We start from the raw sequence: 22,055 nt of genomic DNA on the forward strand, positions 1-22,055 counted from the left end.
CTCCAACTTGGGAAATTGTTGGTTTTTTACCTTTAAAATTATCCACTACTTTTGTCTCTGACTTTGTTTTCCCTCCATCCATTATTTTACACACTTGAGTTTGTTCACTAACAAAATATAATACACCTGTAGTTGTTGAATTTTCCATCAATAAAGCTTATAAATTATTTTATTTTATCAATGTAAATGTAACGCTTTTCTTAAATGCGCAGGTCTGACTGCAGGGCTTAGTGTTAACCACTCTATAAAATCAGAAATAGGTACGGCATGGAGTCATGATTGGGTGGATAATTGATGCAACTGATGCAAAGAGCTTTGTTTATATTGCCATTTATTGCAGTGGAAATAGTAATGATAATAATAATGACAATAATAATAATAATAATAATAATACTAACAGCAAAAACTAAACAAAGAGAAATTGTTCAAAAGAAACAAGGACGGGGAAAAAGAACAAACCGAAAAAGAAATAATCAATAATACTTCAAAACCAAATGTAGTTCAAAAGTCCAAGAGCAACGGGAGAATTGTTCTTTTCCTTTAGATACTCCCTTAGAGTTTATTTTGTTTCCTGTATGGAAAGTGTTGTTTGGTTTTCCTGTGTGGAGAGTGTCTTTCTTTTTCCTACCACCAGGTGGTGTGTGGGTAGCTCGCCATCCTCCTTCAGCAAGCGAGTCGATGAAGGGGGAAAAAAAAAACCTGACCTAAAAGGCCAGAAAACATACATTAAGTTCATATATAAATGTTATATTTATATAAGCTAAATGGGAAAAAAACAAATACATACTGCTATGTATTGACAACCACTTCATATATTATAAAAATGAGAGAAAACAAAAAATCCTTTTAAAAAGAAAAGTGCACTTCATAATTCAAGTTCAAAATTTCTCAAGGTAATTAGCAGTCGCTACGAACAGCTAATAATAAATCAAATCAATCAACTTTAAGAATGTGATTGATCAAAGTAGCTACAAACAAAATCATATTAGGTACCAGACTTCATTGATGCACCAGCATGGAATACAACAATAAACAAAGAAATCATGAAAAATAATCAAATCTAAAGTTGAAAGAGAAGCCTTTAAATATTAAAGGTGTGGCCTTTAATTCGGCTTTAACAGTGTGACTTTTTATTAAGTAAGTTATTAGTAAGTGGACTGAGCTGATGTGGCAACTGATTGTCGAGTTGGTAGCTAATGCTAACTGGCGGCGCACAGCGGAAATAACGCCCCATCATATATGGATGAATATTTACTCACCGTCGAGTAACGGCTTGTTTGAGGAAGTGGATGTTACTTGTTCTCATCAGAAGGTAAACCAGGCATCAACAAAGCCCAACCTGGTGAGTATTGCAGCGGATATATTAGCGGCGCTAGTATTGCTGATACAACGTCAAGTTCAGATGGTACTTAACTCACCGCAGATCCTCGAGTTTTAGAGATGAATTCGTTCAGCGATGAGTTGAGTTGGAGATTTGAGATTGTTTTATTAACAACCAACGCCACAACCAACAGTGAGCAGCAGCACAGTGGAAACCCGGAAATACACATGAGGGTCCCAGCTGTTAAAGGGACGGCTTAAAGGGAAGGTGGTTGGGGCGTGGTGGTCACGTGGGTTACATGTTCCCCCCCTGATCCCATGCACGTCCCCGTGCATCCAGCCAGTCTGGATGGCTGGCTGGATAATACCAGGAACAGTCATGTGTTCATCATCCTCAGTCCCTTCAAGAGCATGTGTAAATGCAGTGGTCAGTCCATGAAACAACAACTGGATACTCTTCAACAGCGGGTGACCGAGTTGGGAGTACTGTAAACGTTCTGGTGGTCTTCTTACTCGGGTTGACCTCCGCAAAGATGGTTCTCCCTCAAGACTCGATGGTTCTGTTTCGGGACTTGATGATTCTGTTTCAGGGCTTGATGGTTCTGTTTGAACAATTAAGTCCACTTCTGGTTCCATATTATTGGTGGAGGGCTCTGGAGTGACAGGCTCAGGACCTCCCTCAGCAGCAGGATCTCCAGCAGCATCTCCTGCAGAATCATTAGTTTTTGAACTGATGTTTACTGCCTCTCTGTCCACAGGTTGAAATTCCCTTGGTTCCTCTGTGACAACTGGGAGTTCCTGTTCCAAATCCTCCTCCTCTTCTGCAGCAGAGGATGGGGGCTGATCAGGAACTTCAGGTAGGTCTGCAGGTGGAACAAATTGCTGGACAGGAGGTACTGGTGAATTAACAACAGTGATGAATTTCACAGGCTCGAAGGAAGAAGGATCATACAGAGGTGAGATGATCTCATCTTCTGATGCATCTTCATTATCAGGGTCAGGTAAGTTCACAGGCAGGTGCTTTTTCCTCTTCACAGGTAAGTTTTTTACAGGACTCTGTTCAGCTAGGTAATTACAAGGCAACAAAAGATCACAATGGAGTGTTCTGAGAGGTTTATCCTGGTTCTCTGGTTTTACAGTGTAAACAGGGAGGTTGCCAGCCCTCTTTACCACTACATATATGTCAGGTTCCCATTTGTCAGCCAATTTGTGCTTTCCTCTCAGTCGGACGTTTCTAACAAGGACCCTGTCGCCTACGGCAAGTTCAGAAGTGGTGATACGCCGATCAAAAGAGGCCTTATTGCGGGACATCACCTTCTCTGAGTTTTCCGCAGCCAACTGATGGCTGTCTTGCAGATGCGTTTTCAGTCTTTGGACATACTGTAGGTGAGAGGTGGAGGTGTCCTCTTCCAGTGGTAACCCAAAAGCCACATCTATGGGAAGACGAGGTTGGCGACCAAACATTAGTTCGTATGGAGAAAACCCAGTGACATCATTTTTAGTGCAATTGTATGCGTGAACAAGGGGTTTTACAAAATCTTTCCATCGAGATTTATTCTGCTCACTTAATGTCCCTAGCATGTTAAGCAATGTGCGATTGAATCTTTCCACAGGGTTACCTCTAGGGTGATAAGGAGTTGTCCTTCCTTTATGGATGCCAGATATATCACACAGTTCTTTGATGGTACGGGACTCAAAATCCGGTCCTTGGTCACTGTGTAACCTCTCTGGAATGCCATAGTGGACAAAAAAATTTTCCCACAAGCATTTAGCAACAGTTCGAGCTTTCTGATTTGGTGTTGGAACAGCAACAGCATATTTTGTGAAGTGATCTGTAATCACGAGAATATCTTTCACTCTGCGGTCTGGCTCCAGAGACAGGAAGTCCATGCACACTAGCTCTAGAGGTCTTGAAGTCTTGATGTTAACGAGAGGTGCAGCCCGTTTGGTAAAGTTTTCCTTTTTACACATCGTTCACAGGTCTTGATTTTGTTGTAAACGTCAGTGGACATTCGTGGCCAAAAGAACCGGGAACGAATCAAGTCTAATGTTCTCTCAATCCCAAGGTGGCCCATACGATCATGAAGCTGAACCATCACCATATGCCGACACTCCTCTGGTAACACTAACTGATAGGCTACTCTGTTTCCCACTTGCCGTCTCCTGAGAAGAAGGTTGTTACGGAGCTCCAATTTATTTACTTCTCTCAACAGGAGTGGCAAATCTGGAAGTACATCCCTCAGTGATGGCGGTGGAGATTCCCCTCTCTCAAGCTGAGCAATCACATGTTGGATGGTGGAATCAGCTCGCTGTTTAGCAGCAAGCTCAGCAGTAGAGAACCGAGGGAGAACAGAGGTAGCAAATTGGGTGTCGTTTGTGTAACTGTCAGGTAGGCTTTCCACATGGGCAGACAAAGAGAGAACAAGGGCATGGTCATTGCTTGAGCTGAGCACCAGGTGGCGGTCACAGATGGCTTCGACAATGTGCTGGTCAATGGTGGTGCAACCTGGTTCCTCGAGATGATGTTGAACAAACTTTAACACTCTCTCCCTTTCTTTGCAGGATTTAAGGTCATCCGGTATCTCAGGATGTGGTCGTCGGGACAGCCCATCAGCATCTGCATTCTGTTTTCCTGCTCTGTAAACAATCTTGAAGGTAAATGTGGACAGAGCAGAGAGCCATCTATAACTTGTAGCATCAAGCTTAGCTGATGTCAAAAGGTAGGTCAGCGGATTGCTGTCTGTGACCACAGTGAATTGTGTGCCATATAGGTAGTCATTAAACTTCTCAGTAACTGCCCATTTAAGTGCCAGAAATTCTAATTTATGTGCTGGGTAGTTTGATTCACTTCTGGACAGACCTCTACTTGCATAAGCTACAACTCGATTTTTGCCATCATTTTCTTGATATAGCACTGCTCCAAGGCCTGAAGAACTGGCATCAGTATGGAGAGTGTATGGCTTGCGAGGATCTGCAAATACAAGTACAGGAGAAGTAGTGAGTTTTTTAATAATGATGTTAAATGCATGCTGACAGGATTCAGTCCAACGTTCAGCAAAAAGCTCTTTTGGGTTGAAATAGTTCTGGGGTTTCAACATAGGTTTTAGTTTCTTTTGGCTAGGTGGATAGCCAGCAGTAAGGTCATGCAACGGTTTGACGATTGCAGAATAGTCCTTCACAAATCGCCGATAATATCCTGCAAATCCCAGGAACGATCTCAGTTCCTTCAGGTTCTTTGGCACTGGCCAAGATGCAAGGGTGGAAATTTTATCAGGATCTGTCTCCACACCATCCTTGGACACAACATGGCCCAGATACTTCACTGAAGTTTGGAAGAACACACATTTTTCAATGGACAGTTTTAGTCCAAAGTCCTTTAATTTGTTTAGGACTTTCATCAATCTTTTTTCATGTTCTTCAAGAGTTGGTGCGAAGATGATCAAATCGTCAATAAAAACCAGAACTTCTTTCAGATGGAGCTCACCCATGCATTTTTCCATGAGTCGTTGAAAAGTGCTTGGAGCATTGGTCACTCCTTGAGGCATACGATTAAATTCCCAGAAGCCTAAAGGACAAACAAAGGCTGTTTTGTTCTTGTCAGCTTCCTCCATTTCTATCTGGTAATACCCAGATTTTAGGTCCAGCACAGAGAACCATTTAGAGCCTGCTAGTGCGGTGAATGCATCTTCTAGCTTCGGAAGGGCATAAGCATCTTTAATGGTTTGTATGTTAAGTTTCCGATAATCAATACAGAGGCGTACAGAGCCATTTTTCTTACGCACCACCACAATGGGTGAAGCAAATGGAGATTCTGATTCACGGATTATTCTCAAGCAGTTCTTGAAGATGTTTTCTCACAGCATCAACATCCTGTGGATGTATAGGGCGTGGTCTTTGTTTGAACGGTGTAGGGTCAGACAATTTTATTTGATGTTTCACCTTGTCTGTACGACCAAAATCAAGGTCATGTTTGGCAAAGACCTCTGGTATGCTGTTGAGCTTTGAAATGATCCGACTTTTCCATTCTGGTGTTAGAGGCGATTCTCCAAAGTTGTATTGAAGCTGAGGTGTTAATGACTCTGCAGGCTTGTCATGGATTTTGACACTTTGCTCTTTGGAGATAACAGACTCTAAAGCGGCAATCTCTGCAATGGCTGCTCTCGCGGGGATGATAATTGGATGGTCTGACTCATTAGTTACTACCACTGGCAGGTAACAAGGCCGATGTTGAGGTATGTTAATGAGACAGGCTTTAACCATAAGTCCCCCAGGCAGACAGGAAGAGGCTGGGTGTTCAACAACAACCACTTTCTCTTCCCTCAACACCCGTGTGGTCAAACATCCCTCAAGGACAACAGTTTGGCCAGATAAAATGGTTTGTGGCTGATCAGGCTGCAGAGTCAAAACAACTGGATGTTCAGGTGAGTTTTGAACATACCTGTTCTGCAGGATCTTCAAGACAGCTTGATACCCAAAAGCAGTGGGTTTAAAAGTAGTAGACTGGCTCTCAAGGTGCTTCTTGTAGGCAATATCAAGAGTATTTGTGCCTACTAGTAAAAGTGGATGTGTGGTTTTGGTGTCTGGGACTACCAAAGCTAGGGTGTCCACTTCAATTGGTGAGCCAAGAAATTCAGGTGGAAAAATCAAATTTAATTCAATGTACCCAAGGTATGGTACATTTTGGCCATTGGCGCCCTCAACTTCCAACAGATTGTTCAGAGACATAATTTCATGGTCAAAGAGGTGGGTATTATAAAATGAATGTGGTACTGTAGTGACTTGCGACCCACTGTCAAGGAGGCAGCTGAAGTTTGTCCCCTTTATTTGGATTTGGCCCATGCTCTTTGTACCGATGAGACCCTTAGGTAATACAAAATGTGATTCAGAATGGAGGTTGGGACAGCTGATGGTGGCAGCTCCTGGGTGTCCCTCAGCAGGAACTGCATTTAGTTTAACTGCTGACTTGACTTTTGTCCATCCCACGCTTGTTGTTTCTGACGAAGCTGTTTCTTCTTTTGTTCCACAAGGCTTGGATTTGCTTTGTTACTACATTGGGAAGACATATGACCATCCTCACCACAGTTAAAACAGTACCCTGGCTTTGGTCTTCCAGCGGTCTGAGGTGAGGTGTTGCTGGTCCTTGGCTTAGACTTGGTCTGTTGCAGTTCTGATTTTGCATCAACAGGTGTCTTTCTGGACATGAAGGAAGACATCTGCCGTTGGAGTTGCTGAATCTGCTTTTTTAATTCTTTCAGTTCTTCATTAACTGTGACATGACCACAAGAGCAGGTACTCTGAGACTGAATGGTCACTTTTTGTTTAGATGAATGAATGTGCTTTCTCATTAGAGATTCTTTAGCAATTTGTCTGTCCTCCTCTGTCCGGAGTGACAACAAAAGTTCAGAAAATGGGGGAGGATTGCTTTTTTTCTCCTCAAGTTGCAACTTGGAGATGACTGAGTTGTCCCAGCATCCCCGGCAGAACTGTTTAAGTAAATGTGTGTCTTTGTCTCTTGGTAATATTCCTCCTCTTTTTATTACTGTGTTGAGGGTAAGCTGCAATCGCTGGAGATAGGAAGATGGCCGCTCTCCAGGATTTTGGAAAATGTTTAAAAACTGAGCGAAAAGCTCCTCTCCATCCTGCACTGTCTGAAAAGCTGAATCAAGGACTTGAAGAAGAGTGGAAGGTGGTGCACCAGGGCTCAAACATTTAATTAAATCTGCAGCTGGCGACAACAAACTTTCCACAATTCGCCGATTAACATGCAATCTGGAAAGGCTGGGATCAGCAAGTAACAGTTCGATTTGAGATCGCCATGAGTCATAGTCCGCTTCATTGCTTGGTTTAGGAATTTTTCCTGAAAATGAGCGGAGTCTAAGTGAAGATGTGGAAAAGTCACTATTTTTTACAACATGCTCCACCACAACTCTTTGAATGTCCTGTGGAATAAGGTCATTCCTCGACAAAGGAACCCTCTGGGTTGGTGGTATACGGGAGTGACTGGGTCCAGGAGGTGCTCCCTGCTGATCAGTGGACGAATGGGTTGGAGGAGGTGAAGAGGCTTGAGGCACAGTTGGTAACATCTGCTGACTTTGCACAGACTGTGCTAAGGTAAGGATGTCTTCTTTTTTTTCTTCCTCCTCTTCATCACCACCATCATCTCCATCATCACCACCATCATCATCGTCCTCATCACCATCATCATCTCCTGTTGTCTCCAAATGTGTGCTGATTTGATCCATTACACCTTTCAGGACCTCCTCAAACCGTTTTCCGCTTCGTTTAGCTATGTTCTTCAGCTCATCAATGTAGTCCATGGGAGGGCTGCTGCTACTCACTGAGGCTGCATACTCTGAAGCGAGAGAAGTAACACGAAATATCGCATCTACTGTGGTTCTGGAAGGGTAATTATATGGGAAAAGGGGTTGTAGTGAATTTAATGTAGAATCTTCTTCAAACTCGACAATCAGGTTTTTATAAAATGTACTTTGTGGATCACTGACATGGAAAACCTCTTTTACTGCACCATAACATTGTAAACGATCAACTATCTCTTTTTCATCCTCACTGCTCTGAGTGCCAGTAACTAACACAGATCGTTGCATGTTTAACCCCAGCTGAGTAACAACATCCATTTTTGTTTTTGTTATTGATAATGATAACACATCCAGAATAAAGGTACTGTGGAATTATGCAATTATTCACCCACTACAAGACTCCTGGCTAACTCGCCACATGTAACGCTTTTCTTAAATGCGCAGGTCTGACTGCAGGGCTTAGTGTTAACCACTCTATAAAATCAGAAATAGGTACGGCATGGAGTCATGATTGGGTGGATAATTGATGCAACTGATGCAAAGAGCTTTGTTTATATTGCCATTTATTGCAGTGGAAATAGTAATGATAATAATAATGACAATAATAATAATAATAATAATAATACTAACAGCAAAAACTAAACAAAGAGAAATTGTTCAAAAGAAACAAGGACGGGGAAAAAGAACAAACCGAAAAAGAAATAATCAATAATACTTCAAAACCAAATGTAGTTCAAAAGTCCAAGAGCAACGGGAGAATTGTTCTTTTCCTTTAGATACTCCCTTAGAGTTTATTTTGTTTCCTGTATGGAAAGTGTTGTTTGGTTTTCCTGTGTGGAGAGTGTCTTTCTTTTTCCTACCACCAGGTGGTGTGTGGGTAGCTCGCCATCCTCCTTCAGCAAGCGAGTCGATGAAGGGGGGGAAAAAAAAACTGACCTAAAAGGCCAGAAAACATACATTAAGTTCATATATAAATGTTATATTTATATAAGCTAAATGGGAAAAAAACAAATACATACTGCTATGTATTGACAACCACTTCATATATTATAAAAATGAGAGAAAACAAAAAATCCTTTTAAAAAGAAAAGTGCACTTCATAATTCAAGTTCAAAATTTCTCAAGGTAATTAGCAGTCGCTACGAACAGCTAATAATAAATCAAATCAATCAACTTTAAGAATGTGATTGATCAAAGTAGCTACAAACAAAATCATATTAGGTACCAGACTTCATTGATGCACCAGCATGGAATACAACAATAAACAAAGAAATCATGAAAAATAATCAAATCTAAAGTTGAAAGAGAAGCCTTTAAATATTAAAGGTGTGGCCTTTAATTCGGCTTTAACAGTGTGACTTTTTATTAAGTAAGTTATTAGTAAGTGGACTGAGCTGATGTGGCAACTGATTGTCGAGTTGGTAGCTAATGCTAACTGGCGGCGCACAGCGGAAATAACGCCCCATCATATATGGATGAATATTTACTCACCGTCGAGTAACGGCTTGTTTGAGGAAGTGGATGTTACTTGTTCTCATCAGAAGGTAAACCAGGCATCAACAAAGCCCAACCTGGTGAGTATTGCAGCGGATATATTAGCGGCGCTAGTATTGCTGATACAACGTCAAGTTCAGATGGTACTTAACTCACCGCAGATCCTCGAGTTTTAGAGATGAATTCGTTCAGCGATGAGTCGAGTTGGAGATTTGAGATTGTTTTATTAACAACCAACGCCACAACCAACAGTGAGCAGCAGCACAGTGGAAACCCGGAAATACACATGAGGGTCCCAGCTGTTAAAGGGACGGCTTAAAGGGAAGGTGGTTGGGGCGTGGTGGTCACGTGGGTTACATAAACCATCAGTCTGTATTAAAATAGTTAACACAATTCATATTATTTATTTAGAGTTGATGTTTTGATGTGTGCCCTTGGATTTCTATTGATTTATTGAACGATGGTTTGTGTAAATATTTATCAAACTGAATGGCCATTTAGGTTTCATATAGTTTTTTTCTTTTTGTGTTTGTTGCACAAATCCAAATATATGCTGGCTATCAATCAACAATTCAATCAGTGAATTTGGTTTTTTCTTAAATACTCCGTCTCACGGAGATTTACTTACATCTTCTGACATCTAACCCAACTTATAATAACATAGTAAGGACCATGGTAAGGCCAATGGACAAACCGTGGGTCAAAGGTCAGGGTGGATTCTTTAAACAGCTGCACTGGGTACAAAGCAAATTTGACAACACAATTTACAAATGAGACCATTTCTGGAAACCCCAAGTCTAAAAACTGTATTTATCTGATCACCTGCAAAATTTGTCAAATTTATTATGTGGGTGAGACGGGCTACAGCCTTCTCACCGGTTTCACCCAACACAGATATAACATCAAACATCAAAAAGAAAAACATGTACAACTTGTGAAGCATTTTATCAACCATGGCTGGGAAGCACTTTTGGCCTTGGTGCTGAAATGTAACCCAACCTGGTCCTCAGCACAGAGGAGAACGGCTGAGAGGATTTGGATCCCTAGGTTGGACACACAGATCCCTACAAGTCTGAATAAGAGGTAGGCCTTGGGCGTGACCACCAGCAGAGAGTGTCCGTGCATGGTGTGAGGGCATGGGATCCTTCAGGAGCCCTAACTCTAACCCTAACCTTACCCCGAACCCCAACCCCGAACCCCAACCCAACCCTGAACCCTATCTCAACCCAACCCAACCCTAACCTTACCCCGAACCCCAACCCTATCCCTTCCGTCCATTTATAAAAATATGACTTGACACAGATCCTACTTTTTAAGGCAAACCCGGTCTCCAAAGCAACCAGCTAGCGTGTGCATGATGTCTACTGGTTGCCATGGAAACCGGGTTTGCATGAAAAAGTAGGATGTGTGTCAAGTCATATTTTTACCCCACGTAATGTAATAGTACACTGCCTGGCCAAAAAAAAAGTCGCCACCTGGATTTAACTAAGCAAATAGGTACAAGCCTCCTATTGGATAAGTGCTGCATAGGCGATTATCTTTCAGCTGGCAACAAGTTATTTAACCCCAGCTGATGCAATGAGTAACTCCTCATTTCTTAAACAACCATGGCAAAAGACACATCCTGTGGTCGTGGAAAAGACATTAGTCTGTTTAAGAAGGGTCAAATCATTGGCATGCATCAAGCAGAGAAAACATCTAAGGAGATTGCAGAAACTACTAGAATTGGGTTAAGAACTGTCCAACGCATCATTTGCTGCAGTTGGTCAGGTCTAGGTTCAGCAACATTGTGTGCCCAAAGAGTGAGGTCAGCTGACTACCTGAATATACTGAATGACCAGGTTATTCCATCAATGGATTTTGTCTTCCCAAATGGAACGGGCATATTCCAAGATGACAATGCCAGGATTCATGGGGCTCACATTGTGAAAGAGTGGTTCAGGGAGCATGAGACATCTTTTTCACACATGGATTGGCCACCACAGAGTCCAGACCTTAACCCCATTGAGAATCTTTGGGATGTGCTGGAGAAGGCTTTGCGCAGTGGTCAGACTCTCCCATCATCAATACAAGATCTTGGTGAAAGATTAATGCAACACTGGATGGAAATAAATCTTGTGACACTGCAGAAGCTTATTGAAACAATGCCACAGCGAATGCAGGCTGTAATCAAAGCTAAAGGCGGTCCAACAAAATATTAGAGAGTGTGACCATTTTTTGGTGGCGACTTTTATTTTGGCCAGGCAGTGTATATTAACTTCCCTCTGATTTTCTAATTTATTAAGTATTTATATCATGCAGCTACAATCAAATATTGATTTTTTTTTTTCTTTTTTACAGATTTTTACTTTGAGGAGGAATTTCCTTCCTCTCTTGTCTGGAAGGTTTAATAAACTTCATCCAGCAACGTTTATAATTAACTTTAAATCAGTCTGGAACCTTAGATAATTATTAAATACACCTGAAGTGTAGACCAAATAGCCTACAGTTGTAGTCTCCTAGTGCTCCCTCCGAGTCTCCTAGTGCTCCCTCCGAGTCTCCTCCCCCCAGTGGTTCCAGTGCTCTCCCGAGTCTCCGCCCCCCTAGTGCCTCCCCCGTCGCCTCCCAGTGGCCCCAGAGCTCCTTTGTCGCCTCTTCGCCGACGTCGCCCGCCGGACCTCCCCCGAGGTGAACCCGTCCTGTGCCTCCACACTTTGTTGTGTTGATCTTTTTGGACATGTTCGGGCGTCTGGTGTCTGCCCTTGTGGGGGGGGTACTGTCAGGATTGGGTTTTCTTCTGGTGATACTGGTATGAACAGTGAAATAAAGTAAATGATGACCCAAGCAGAGGCCACCCAATCATAATGACTGAAAGAAAAGGCAAAGGGTGCAGTAAAAGTAAATAAAGGAAACAAAAGAAAACAAATCAGCTGTAATAAGAAATGAATCATGTACAGATCAATAAGACGATCAAGAAAATCTTCTACTCTTTGATGATGATTTTCTTGGTCCTTCTTGACTGACTCTGACTTTTCCAAATTGATACTTCCAATGCTAAATTCGCCGTAAATTTCCTGATCATAATTGCTCATTTCATCGTCTGTTGTGTCTTCAGACAGCAGATAATATTCGCTTTCGTTTCTATAGTTCACCACAGTTGGTACGATTCCACAGTTGTAATTGCTTTCCTGAAAGCTAAATTTGTCCTCTCCTCCTGCGTACTTCTCGTAGAAGTAGATGAATCCTCTTCTCTTCATGTCTTCTACACAGCCCTCATCTGCTTTGGTTACCAATTCATCTTCAATTTTATACACTTCTTGTCCACATATCACATATGTATAAAAATTGTACGTCTGGGAATTTTGGATTTCACAGCAGATGACCGAGGATAGACAGAACAATTGGCTTCCCATTTTTTTTTTTTTTTTTTTTTTTTTTTTTTTTTTTTTTTTTTTGTAACCCCTCCAGGGGGTCTTTTTGTGGGCTCTAGTGTCCCTTCTTATGAAGTAGGCTGACAGGAAAGGGGGAGGGAGAGGGGGGAAGACATGCGGCAAATGTCGCCGGGTCCGGGAGTCGAACCCGCGACCGCCGCGTCGAGGACTTGAGGCCTCCAAATGTGGGTCGCGCTAACCCCTACGCCACCACGGCACGCCCGGCTTCCCATTTTTAAAGGAACTTCAAGGGTTGCACTGGGAGTCACAAGCAGTCCGCCGTCACTGAGCTGTCGATGCAGGAACATGCTGATCACATCTGTTGTGTCGAGGATGCAGATGTTCTCTATTCTACAAGAGCTGCAGCATTTCTTCAGAGAACTCGCTTCCTGAAGATGGCGTTCAAACAGAGATGCCGTTGTGTCATTTGGTCTTGCGTTTTTCAGCTTAATCAGGTCACCTAACTCTGTCAAGACCGGTCCAGTCATCTCACAGTTGAAACAAGTCATAACCTGCAGTATTTTGCAGGTTGTTTTGACACTATAAACTTTTAAAAAAGTCAAAGCAACATTCCCTAAAAATAATATCCCAACCCTCTGACTTGGTCTATTCAACTCTAAAAGTTCACTCTCTCTCCTCACAAACTTCATGCACTTTGTGATGTCAAACTGCCGAACACTGCATGACTTTCGGCTGGTTGGGAGATCTTCTTGCTCTGGATTGTCCCTGGAGGCACCTGATGGATGTCCTGATGACGCTCCACAGGCCTGCTGGCCATCCTGAGCCAGGTACTTTTTGATGACTTTCAGGTTCATAATGCTGTGCATCGTGACATTTGCCAATCTGTATCTGAAATTCTGGCAAACGTGAATGACTGGAGCAAGATCACTGTTTGTTGGATGTTCCTGGTTCAGTGCATGGGGACTCGGCTTCCTGGCTGTGTTTTCCCTGACTGTGTCTTCAGCTTCAGCGCCGGTGCTGTCACTGCTCTCTGTGGAGTTTTCTTCCGCAGTGCCATGTTCGTTCTTCGTTGTGCTAATTTCTTTAGCACAAACTTCATCTTCAGGATGTTCTTCAAATCCAGAACATCCATTTCTATTCCCAAAGGTGGAAGGGATCGGTTCGCTGCTCTTACTCATATTATGCTCTTCAACAGAAGAGTCAGCAGAACCACTGGCGATGGTCAACACATGTTCAACGGTTTCAACGGTTCGTCCATCTTTGCAGCTTGATTGGATCGAACTCTCGGGTTTATCAGATGTCCTGACTGTATGAACATCAGCAGAGGATTGAGGTTCTGCGTTCTCATCCTTTGAGCTAACATTTCCATCCAGGTTGCTTCTCTGTTGGGGAACAGTGAAAGCCAAGCAGTCTTCTGGTGTTTCCATTTTACTGCTGTTCTCCTCTAAATCAGCATCAGCTGCGTACCAGCTGCTGAACTTCTTCACTGCAGTAGTAATTATATATCCAAGTCCGAAACCAACGTGGAAGAACATGATGTAGTATTTCTGAACGGATTGTTAGAAATACTAGAAATTCCTGAGAATTTGTTTCTCTTTCGAAGTTGTCCTAATCGTACGAAGCGATTCTTCACGATGCCGACCTGATCCAACCGATTTGAGATGCAGAGTGAAGGAGAAGTTCTGCCTGCCAGTCATATAGAGCCTCTGTGACTGATGATGTCATCAGCCTCTGTGACTGATGATGTCACAGAGGCTGATGACATCATCAGTCAGCTCACTCTTTTGAAAAACGTCTATTTTTCTATATCAGATGTTTTATTGACAGTAAAAAGTTTTGATATGAAGCTGAATGTTTGTTTTTCCTGAACATCAACACTTTCCTGCTTTATTGGTTTATTGAAAATAAAACCTGGATGTTAAAGACATGGAGGAAGAGATGAAAACTGAAAAAATGTATTTTAAACACAACCAGACTTTAAACAGTTATCAGTAAAATAGTTGATGGAAAATGAGTAAATATCACAAATTTGTTCACAGATTAGAGTCGAATAATTAAATTATTCAATTATACAGATTATTTTTATTTCACAAAATATTTGAATTAAAGAAATTTTTAAAATATACAATGTAGCTTAGTTTACTTTTGGTTTATTAGATTTTTTCTTACGTTATTTATAGGCTTTAACTTATTCAAGATTTAATATTTTTGTTAAATTAAATTTCATTTTATTTTACATATCTTATTCCCCAGGATTTTAAATAATTGATATATTACAGTTAATTTGGTTGGATTTAAAAATATTTTCACTATTAGTTTTTTAGATTAATTTTATTGTAATGTTAAAATATGCAATATTACAATTTTCTTTTCTTCCTTTTTCATTTTATTATACAATCAGATTGTGTTTCTGCATCTTTATGATTTTCTGTACATGTAGAAATTATTAAAGCACAAAGTGAAAAAAAGAAAGAAATTACAGAAACATGTTGGGTAAATAAATAACAAACAGCTAATTTAGAGATAATTGTTTATGGAAAGTATTTTTTAATGGAATGAAACTTCATGTTTTATTCCATTTTTACTGCTGATAGAAAAATAACGTCTTTTTTAAAAGTTGTTGTTGTTCCTCGGAGTCACCAGCAGGTGGCAGCAGCGCCTCCTCTCAGCTGTCCGGAAGTCTGGACCAGACTCGGCTGTTTCTCCCAGTAAACCGGTTCGTCTCCCAGTTTTCTTCCAGTTAACGGAGTCGAAAGGCGGCTTGAAGCGGGGACAGCTCGCCGGGATGGAAGAGTATCAGAACGGCAGCGAGGTTGGTGTCGGAGCCGGTAGTTTACTTTGGTTTGCGGATGTTAGAAGGGAGGAGTTAGCTGGAAAAAAATCAACAAACATGTTTGCAAAAAGAAGTGCTGTGGTGGCGCAGGGGTTAAGCACAACCCACACGAGGAGGCCTTAGTCCTCGTCGCGGCTGTCGCAGGTTCGATTCCCGGCCTGGCGACCTTTGCCGCATGTCTTCCCCCTTCTCTCATTACCCACTTTCCTGTCAATTAACTATCAAATAAAGGCCAGTAGAGCCAATAAAACCTTTAAAAAAGAAAATGCCGATGTCCCGCCCCCGAGAGCAATATACTCCACCGTGATTGGTAAGTTCGTTCAGCTCCGCACACAACACTGAAAAGTGCCAATTATATCAAACTCGCGGGCCGCACTAACATTAAACTTTCATATTAAGGCGGGGGCCACAAACTATCGTCCCGAGGGCCGCAGTTGGCCCGCGGGCCGCGAGTTTGAGACCCCTGGTTCAGATCTTGTTAGTCATTTACATAATGTGATTACTAATTAACGGCTGATTCTTTTGTATCTAGATGCAAAATAATCATTGAATTCACAATTGAAGTTTTATTATCGGGATTCTGCAGATTAAATATTTCATAGTATATTTCAATGATTCCTTTCATACAGTCTAAACTCCCTGAAAAGGAGAAATGACCTTTCAGAGAAATATAATTTTGATTGCTTTGAGTTTGATGATATTTTACTTAATCTGACTGATATGATCTTCTTTAGCGCGTATTGATGCTTCGCATTGATCATTTATAAGCTGATCAATTACAAGAGGTTTACTGTCTGTTAGTGAACATTAGTGAACAGCATCATTAGGACCAAAGAACAAAAATTGCAGATCATTTTAAAGATAACAAAACAATTCATCATGTTGTGACTAAATCTTGGAGCGTGGTTGTGTAGTGAGTATGTTTAATTTGTTTTGTTTTTTAGGTAAAGTGTACCAATAGCAAACTGAGTCAATGTTATTATAAGTTGGGTTAGATGTCAGAAGATGTAAGTAAATCTCCGTGAGACGGAGTATTTAAGAAAAAACCCAAATTCACTGATTGAATTGTTGATTGATAGCCAGCATATATTTGGATTTGTGCAACAAACACAAAAAGAAAAAAACTATATGAAACCTAAATGGCCATTCAGTTTGATAAATATTTACACAAACCATCGTTCAATAAATCGATAGAAATCCAAGGGCACACATCAAAACATCAACTCTAAATAAATAATATGAATTGTGTTAACTATTTTAATACAGACTGATGGTTTACATTGATCATTTATAAGCTTTAGTGATGGAAAATTCAACAACTACAGGTGTATTATATTTTGTTAGTGAACAAACTCAAGTGTGTAAAATAATGGATGGAGGGAAAACAAAGTCAGAGACAAAAGTAGTGGATAATTTTAAAGGTAAAAAACCAACAATTTCCCAAGTTGGAGCAACTCTTGCAGCCTGGTTGTGCACTGTAAAAAACGTTCAACTTTAGGGAAAACTGAAAGATTCATATGAGTATCCTCACCCAGGCCTGTTTAGTCCCTGTCACACTCTTCAGAAATAAATTTACAGATGAGGAACTTTTACTGACATGTATCACACTAGCAAGTGTTACAGAAAAAAATCTATGAGTTTTAAATTTAAGTGACGGAACGGATGAAGGAAATCACAAACTGATAGTCAGCACTGACTAATCGTGCTGCCATAAATAATGCAGTAAAACAGTTAAACTGTAGGTTTTCTTCAGAAGTATGTGTTTACTCTTACACATGGACGTATACACACACACACACACACACACACACACACACACATACGCAGGTACACTGACCACCACTGCCATTGACCTTCCCCAGAGGTCATGAGAATCATCCTGTGGGGTCAGCCTTGTCCCCCTTCACGCTGTGCATCAGGAAGACATTCTGTTTAAAACCAGAGGTAATTACAACATCCAGATCTATTTAAACTTCTCTATGTATAGAATATACTATATATACTATTCTTCATTATCTAACACTTATTGTTTTTTTCATACTTTAATTGTATTACTCTTAAAACTCAGAGGTCAGAAGGAGTTTACCAAAACAAAGTGTCACAAAGATGCGACTAACAGATGTCAAGGGAATGTTTTTTTTTGGGGGGGCACATTGGGTCACCGGAAATTAAAAGCAATTATTGATTAGGGTCATAAATCAGTCCACTGATTAAATTTTGTCATAAGGATGCCTATATATCTCTGCTGGACTATTTATGTAAAAAAAACAAAAAACTGTTAAATTAACTTAAACTAAAAAAGATGACGGAGACGATAATGGAAAATATTTGAAGTGTTTGCGGGATGTGGAAGCTACCAAATGAAATGAAGCGGATGACATAAAACCCATAAAAACATTGGTTGACATCCTCAGGAACCATCAGGAGTTCGACGTTTTCTTAAACTGCAGGTAAGATACTGACTGCTGATAAACACCCTGCAGAACCCCCACCTTAAAAACCTGGACTGTCCCTTTAACACCTGGGTTACATTCCTGTAACCTGATCCTGATTGGTCGCTGACTCACGTCTGTTGCAGTGGTGGATTGTGGGATTCCTAAGAAAGTTGATGGAGCTGTTGTGATGTTCGGTCGCCATGACAACAGCACGCTGTTTGGAGCGACGGTTCGTTACATCTGCGAGGAGGACGGCGTCCAGCTGAGCAACAGTAAGATGGTGATGATGTCATCGGATAAATTAAGATGTTAATATTTAGTCTAATGATTATTATTGTTATTTTATATCTAAACAAACCAAAGATCTGATCTATTGATCATGTAAACCAAAGATCACGGAGCTTCGGTGGGTTTCTGTGCTCAGCTTCGTTCAGGTGCGGCCCAGCAGGAGAGTGGGTGGATGCTGACGGAGGAACAGAACTTCCTGTCTGTCTGCCAGGTACGACTCCTGCATTAACCTGAAAATAATAACCGTCACATACTAAACATATCAGACCCACGTTTATTTTTTCATGTTTTCATCAGCTGTTAATTAACAGAAATAAATCATAATGTACATCATGTGTTTTAGATGTGAGCAGAAATACATGAACTTCTCATTAATATTCTGATTTATTGAATTTGACTGTTTGCTTGACCCGTCTGTGTTTTTCTGTCTAACATACATGTTTACCTGAATGTTCACTAATTCATTTTCTTTTCTGTTGTTTCTTGACCTTTCTGTCTGTTTTCATGCCCGTTGTTTTTTATGTTTACCCATTTGGACATTTATTCTTCCTGTTTGCTTATCTGTCCATCTGCTTGTTTACCTGCCTGCTATGGAGCTAAATTGAGGCCATAAAGTTTGTTCAAAAGAAATAAAATCTGAAACTAAATAAAAAACCTTGAATGTGAAAGGTTGTTTGGAACATTTTTTCAGATTTAAATCTTTTTTTTTTTCCATTTTCAAAACTTTTTTTCATTTGCATTTTTTTTCTTTTGAACAAACTTTATGGCTCTAATTTTGCTCCATAGTCTGTTCCTCAGCACCTGTTTGTCTGTTTTCCTGTCTGTGTGTTTATAAATTTATCTTCTGTGTTTTTTCCCTGTCTTTTTGCCTGTGCAGTCACCTGTCTCCTCTCCGTCTCCTCTCCGTCTCCTCACTGTCTCCTCACTGTCTCCTCACTGTCTCCTCTCTGTCTCCTCTCTGTCTCCTCACTGTCTCCTCTCTGTCTCCTCACTGTCTCCTCACTGTCTCCTCTCTGTCTCCTCACTGTCTCCTCTCCGTCTCCTCTCTGTCTCCTCACTGTCTCCTCTCTGTCCTCCAGCCTGCGGCCTGCCTTCTCGGCCTCTCCCCCACCAGGTGAAGCGGATTGTGGGCGGTCGGAGCGCTGAGCCCGGTTTCTTCCCCTGGCAGGTTCTGCTCAGTGTGGAGGACCTGTCCCGGGTCCCTGAGGACCGCTGGTTTGGCTCCGGGGCCCTGCTGTCTCAGTCCTGGATCCTGACCGCCGCCCACGTCCTGCGGTCCCAGAGGAGAGACGCCACCGTCGTCCCGGTCGTCCCGCATCACGTGAAGGTGGATGTTTGTCCCTGAATGTGAGGTTCATGCTGTCTTCATGTCTCAGTCAGGACTTTCTGTCCCTCAGGTGTTCCTCGGCCTCCACAGCCTCAGAGACAAACAGACGTCCGCCGGCCGCTCCGTCGATCAGATCGTCCTCCATCCAAACTTTCAGCCCGACAACTACAACAACGACATCGCCCTGCTGAGGCTGAGCGAGGCGGCGGAGTTTAACCGGCTGGTCCGTCCCGTCTGTCTGCCACCGGCTCACCGACAGGTGAGCAGGAGGCTCCGGGTTTCAGGTTGTTACGGACAGTTGGAAAGACGGACATGGGGTTACTGAGAGACAGGAGGGGGACACTGTTAAACATTAAGGGTGATGAATGAAACACAGAGGGACACAAAGAGACACTAAGGCTGTTTTCCCTCCTGATACTGTGGCAGACTCAATTTGATTTGGGACCAAAGTTGCGAGTCAAACCAACCAAACCCTTTGAGCAACTTGTTCCCCTCCTGGCCTGTGGGGGGGCTGCACCAAGAACCACTGTAGGAAATGACGCAAAAACCTCTGAAGACACAGAGAGCAACTTCCTTCTTCACCAAATGGAAACAAAATGGAGGCGTCAGATTTTAGTGGTTGGAGGATTTCTCTTTAATCCTCTTTAGTCTTTGGTTAAAGACCACGAGTCATTTGTCCTGCTAGTGCTAGGCTAGCATGTTTGTTTGGGTTGAATTTACCCAGAATGCCCTGCGCTGTAGTTTACTTCCTGCTTTTTGAGCGGCCTTTAGTCTGCTTGCTGTTCACATATGCATTCGAACCGATCCAGAGTTCACTTCATCCAAACCCAGATGGAGGCTTGTAGGCAGAACAGAGTTCACGTTTTTGGTTTGATTAGCATTCACACCAGATACATTTGGTCTGCTTTAAGAGGACCAGAGTTTGTTTCCCCTATTGGTCCAGATCTTTTCTCCAGATGTGAAAATACTCCTGCAGAACTGTTCAGTTGGATCCAGACCCGCTTTCTGAGCTGCTTGCAAACCTGCAGACCGGCCTTGATCCGAACCAACATGGAAACAAACGTCTTTTTAGACTTACGAGCCACTGTAGCTGGGCATCATCAAATGAGCCCTTCAGTGTTGCTAATGCTGCTGCAGCAGGCGCTAACTGGACTGAAATTGGATAGATAGATTGGATATGTGAGCATAGATAATAGATAAAAGACAAGAACCTTCAGATAAAAACAGGAACATTCTGTTTCAACCTCTGGTCTAATCAACACATTTAACACATTGGATCAATAAAAAGCAGTCTGACTAAAATAATAAAAACCTAAACATGTAAACAGTTCTATAACATTTACACATTCTCACCTCTTCAAATGAACTGGACTTTTAGACGGACGGACTGGATTAAATCGGACCAAACAGGTTGGAGGGGATGAAACCCTAAAAACACAGATGGTGTTTTCCACCTTCCAGGTTGATGATGTGATCTCTTCTTTGTCTTCTGTCTCCATCAGGACCGTCCGCCTTCCCTCCTCCCCAACTCTCTGGGTCTAGTTGCTGGTTGGGGGATCTCCAACGCTTCCTCCACCCCGTCCCCGCTGACCTCTGACCTCTTGCAGTACGTGAAGCTGCCAGTGGTCCCTCAGGACGAATGTCAGGCCAGCTACGCTTCCCGCTCCGTCCGCTACAACATCACAGACAACATGTTTTGCGCGGGTTTCTTCCAGGGTGGGCGAGACACCTGCCTGGGGGACAGCGGGGGGGCGTTCGTGATGCAGGCGGGGCGGCGGTGGGCCGTGTTCGGCCTGGTGTCCTGGGCCGGGCCCGAGGACTGCGGCAGTCAGAGGGTGTACGGCGTCTACACCCGGGTGGAGAAATACCTGGACTGGATTCAGAGCCGTGTTCAGGCTGCCCCCTGGTGGTGAGGAAGAGACGCTTCGCCTGCCTGCAGAGACCTGCTGCTCTGCAACATGTAGAATCTGATCAATCATTGGATTTATCAGGAATTTTCATGGATTGCTGAAAGTTCACACTATAAACTGATGACTCTGTGTTTTCACCATGTGAGCTGCATAATCTGCATCCGATCAATCAGCCTGCAAGTTTAATTCAGATTAGTATCTAGAACTTTCTCCACTTCTTTCAGAAACTCCAGACTATTATTTTAAAATTTATCAGTGTTCTGCAAAATAACAAAACCTTACCAAATATTTTTACTGTAGTTTCTTGTCCAAATATTTTAGTGCACTTGAAATAAGACAAAATAAACTTACAAATAACTTTTCTGCAAGAAATAGGAGCTTGGTTTTAGTCAGTAATTCTTAAATATTGATAAAAACTGCTAGTTCCTGTGGCAGATTATTTCAGTTATAACAAGACATTTTCCCCACATTATAAACTATATAATCTCCCTGGGGAACTAGTTCTCACCGACTCACACAAGCTCTTATATCTGGCTAAAAAATTACTTGCACATTAGTTTTGTCTTATTTTAATCATGTTACTTACTGTGTGCTGTTGGTTAGTAACAGGTGAAGTAGAATGTAAACATCACTTTAATGGAAAACTTATTGCATCAGAAACATTAATCTGATTCCAAGGAAAAGTATATTTAACTCTGTGATATTTTAGGTCATATTTAAGTTTACATATACTTTACTAGTTACAATAAACGTCATGTAT

The 22,055-nt window shown here is 41.9% G+C and overlaps 2 protein-coding genes across 4 annotated transcripts in view; one reads left to right on the plus strand and one right to left on the minus strand.

Annotated features, from left to right (window-relative positions):
• The window catches only part of masp1 (MBL associated serine protease 1), a 30,280-nt gene extending 8,695 nt beyond the window's left edge, over positions 1–21,585 (plus strand). For both annotated transcript variants that reach the window (XM_032590994.1, XM_032590995.1), the window contains 5 exons: positions 17,914–18,042; positions 18,195–18,269; positions 19,138–19,385; positions 19,456–19,644; positions 20,888–21,585. In XM_032590994.1, coding sequence (XP_032446885.1) covers positions 17,914–18,042; positions 18,195–18,269; positions 19,138–19,385; positions 19,456–19,644; positions 20,888–21,298 — 1,052 coding nt within the window. In that variant the 3' untranslated portion in view covers positions 21,299–21,585. The remainder of the gene's footprint in view (positions 1–17,913; positions 18,043–18,194; positions 18,270–19,137; positions 19,386–19,455; positions 19,645–20,887) is intronic.
• Positions 182–4,275, minus strand: LOC116737689 (uncharacterized). Of its 2 annotated transcripts, XM_032591044.1 has the most exons (3): positions 1,419–4,275; positions 1,260–1,339; positions 182–704 (listed from the first exon to the last, which is right to left on the minus strand). In XM_032591044.1, the coding sequence occupies exon 1, from the start codon at positions 3,289–3,291 to the stop codon at positions 1,489–1,491; it is 1,803 nt and encodes a 600-aa protein (XP_032446935.1). In that variant the 5' UTR covers positions 3,292–4,275; the 3' UTR covers positions 182–704; positions 1,260–1,339; positions 1,419–1,488. The 2 variants fall into 2 exon arrangements, with proteins under 2 accessions (XP_032446935.1, XP_032446934.1); XM_032591043.1 differs by lacking the exon at positions 182–704 and having other exon boundaries at positions 1,145–1,339.
• Positions 21,586–22,055: the final 470 nt, after the last annotated feature.

Source organism: Xiphophorus hellerii, chromosome 18 (genome assembly GCF_003331165.1).
Source record: "Xiphophorus hellerii strain 12219 chromosome 18, Xiphophorus_hellerii-4.1, whole genome shotgun sequence".
In the NCBI taxonomy this organism is placed as follows: Eukaryota; Metazoa; Chordata; class Actinopteri; order Cyprinodontiformes; family Poeciliidae; genus Xiphophorus; species Xiphophorus hellerii.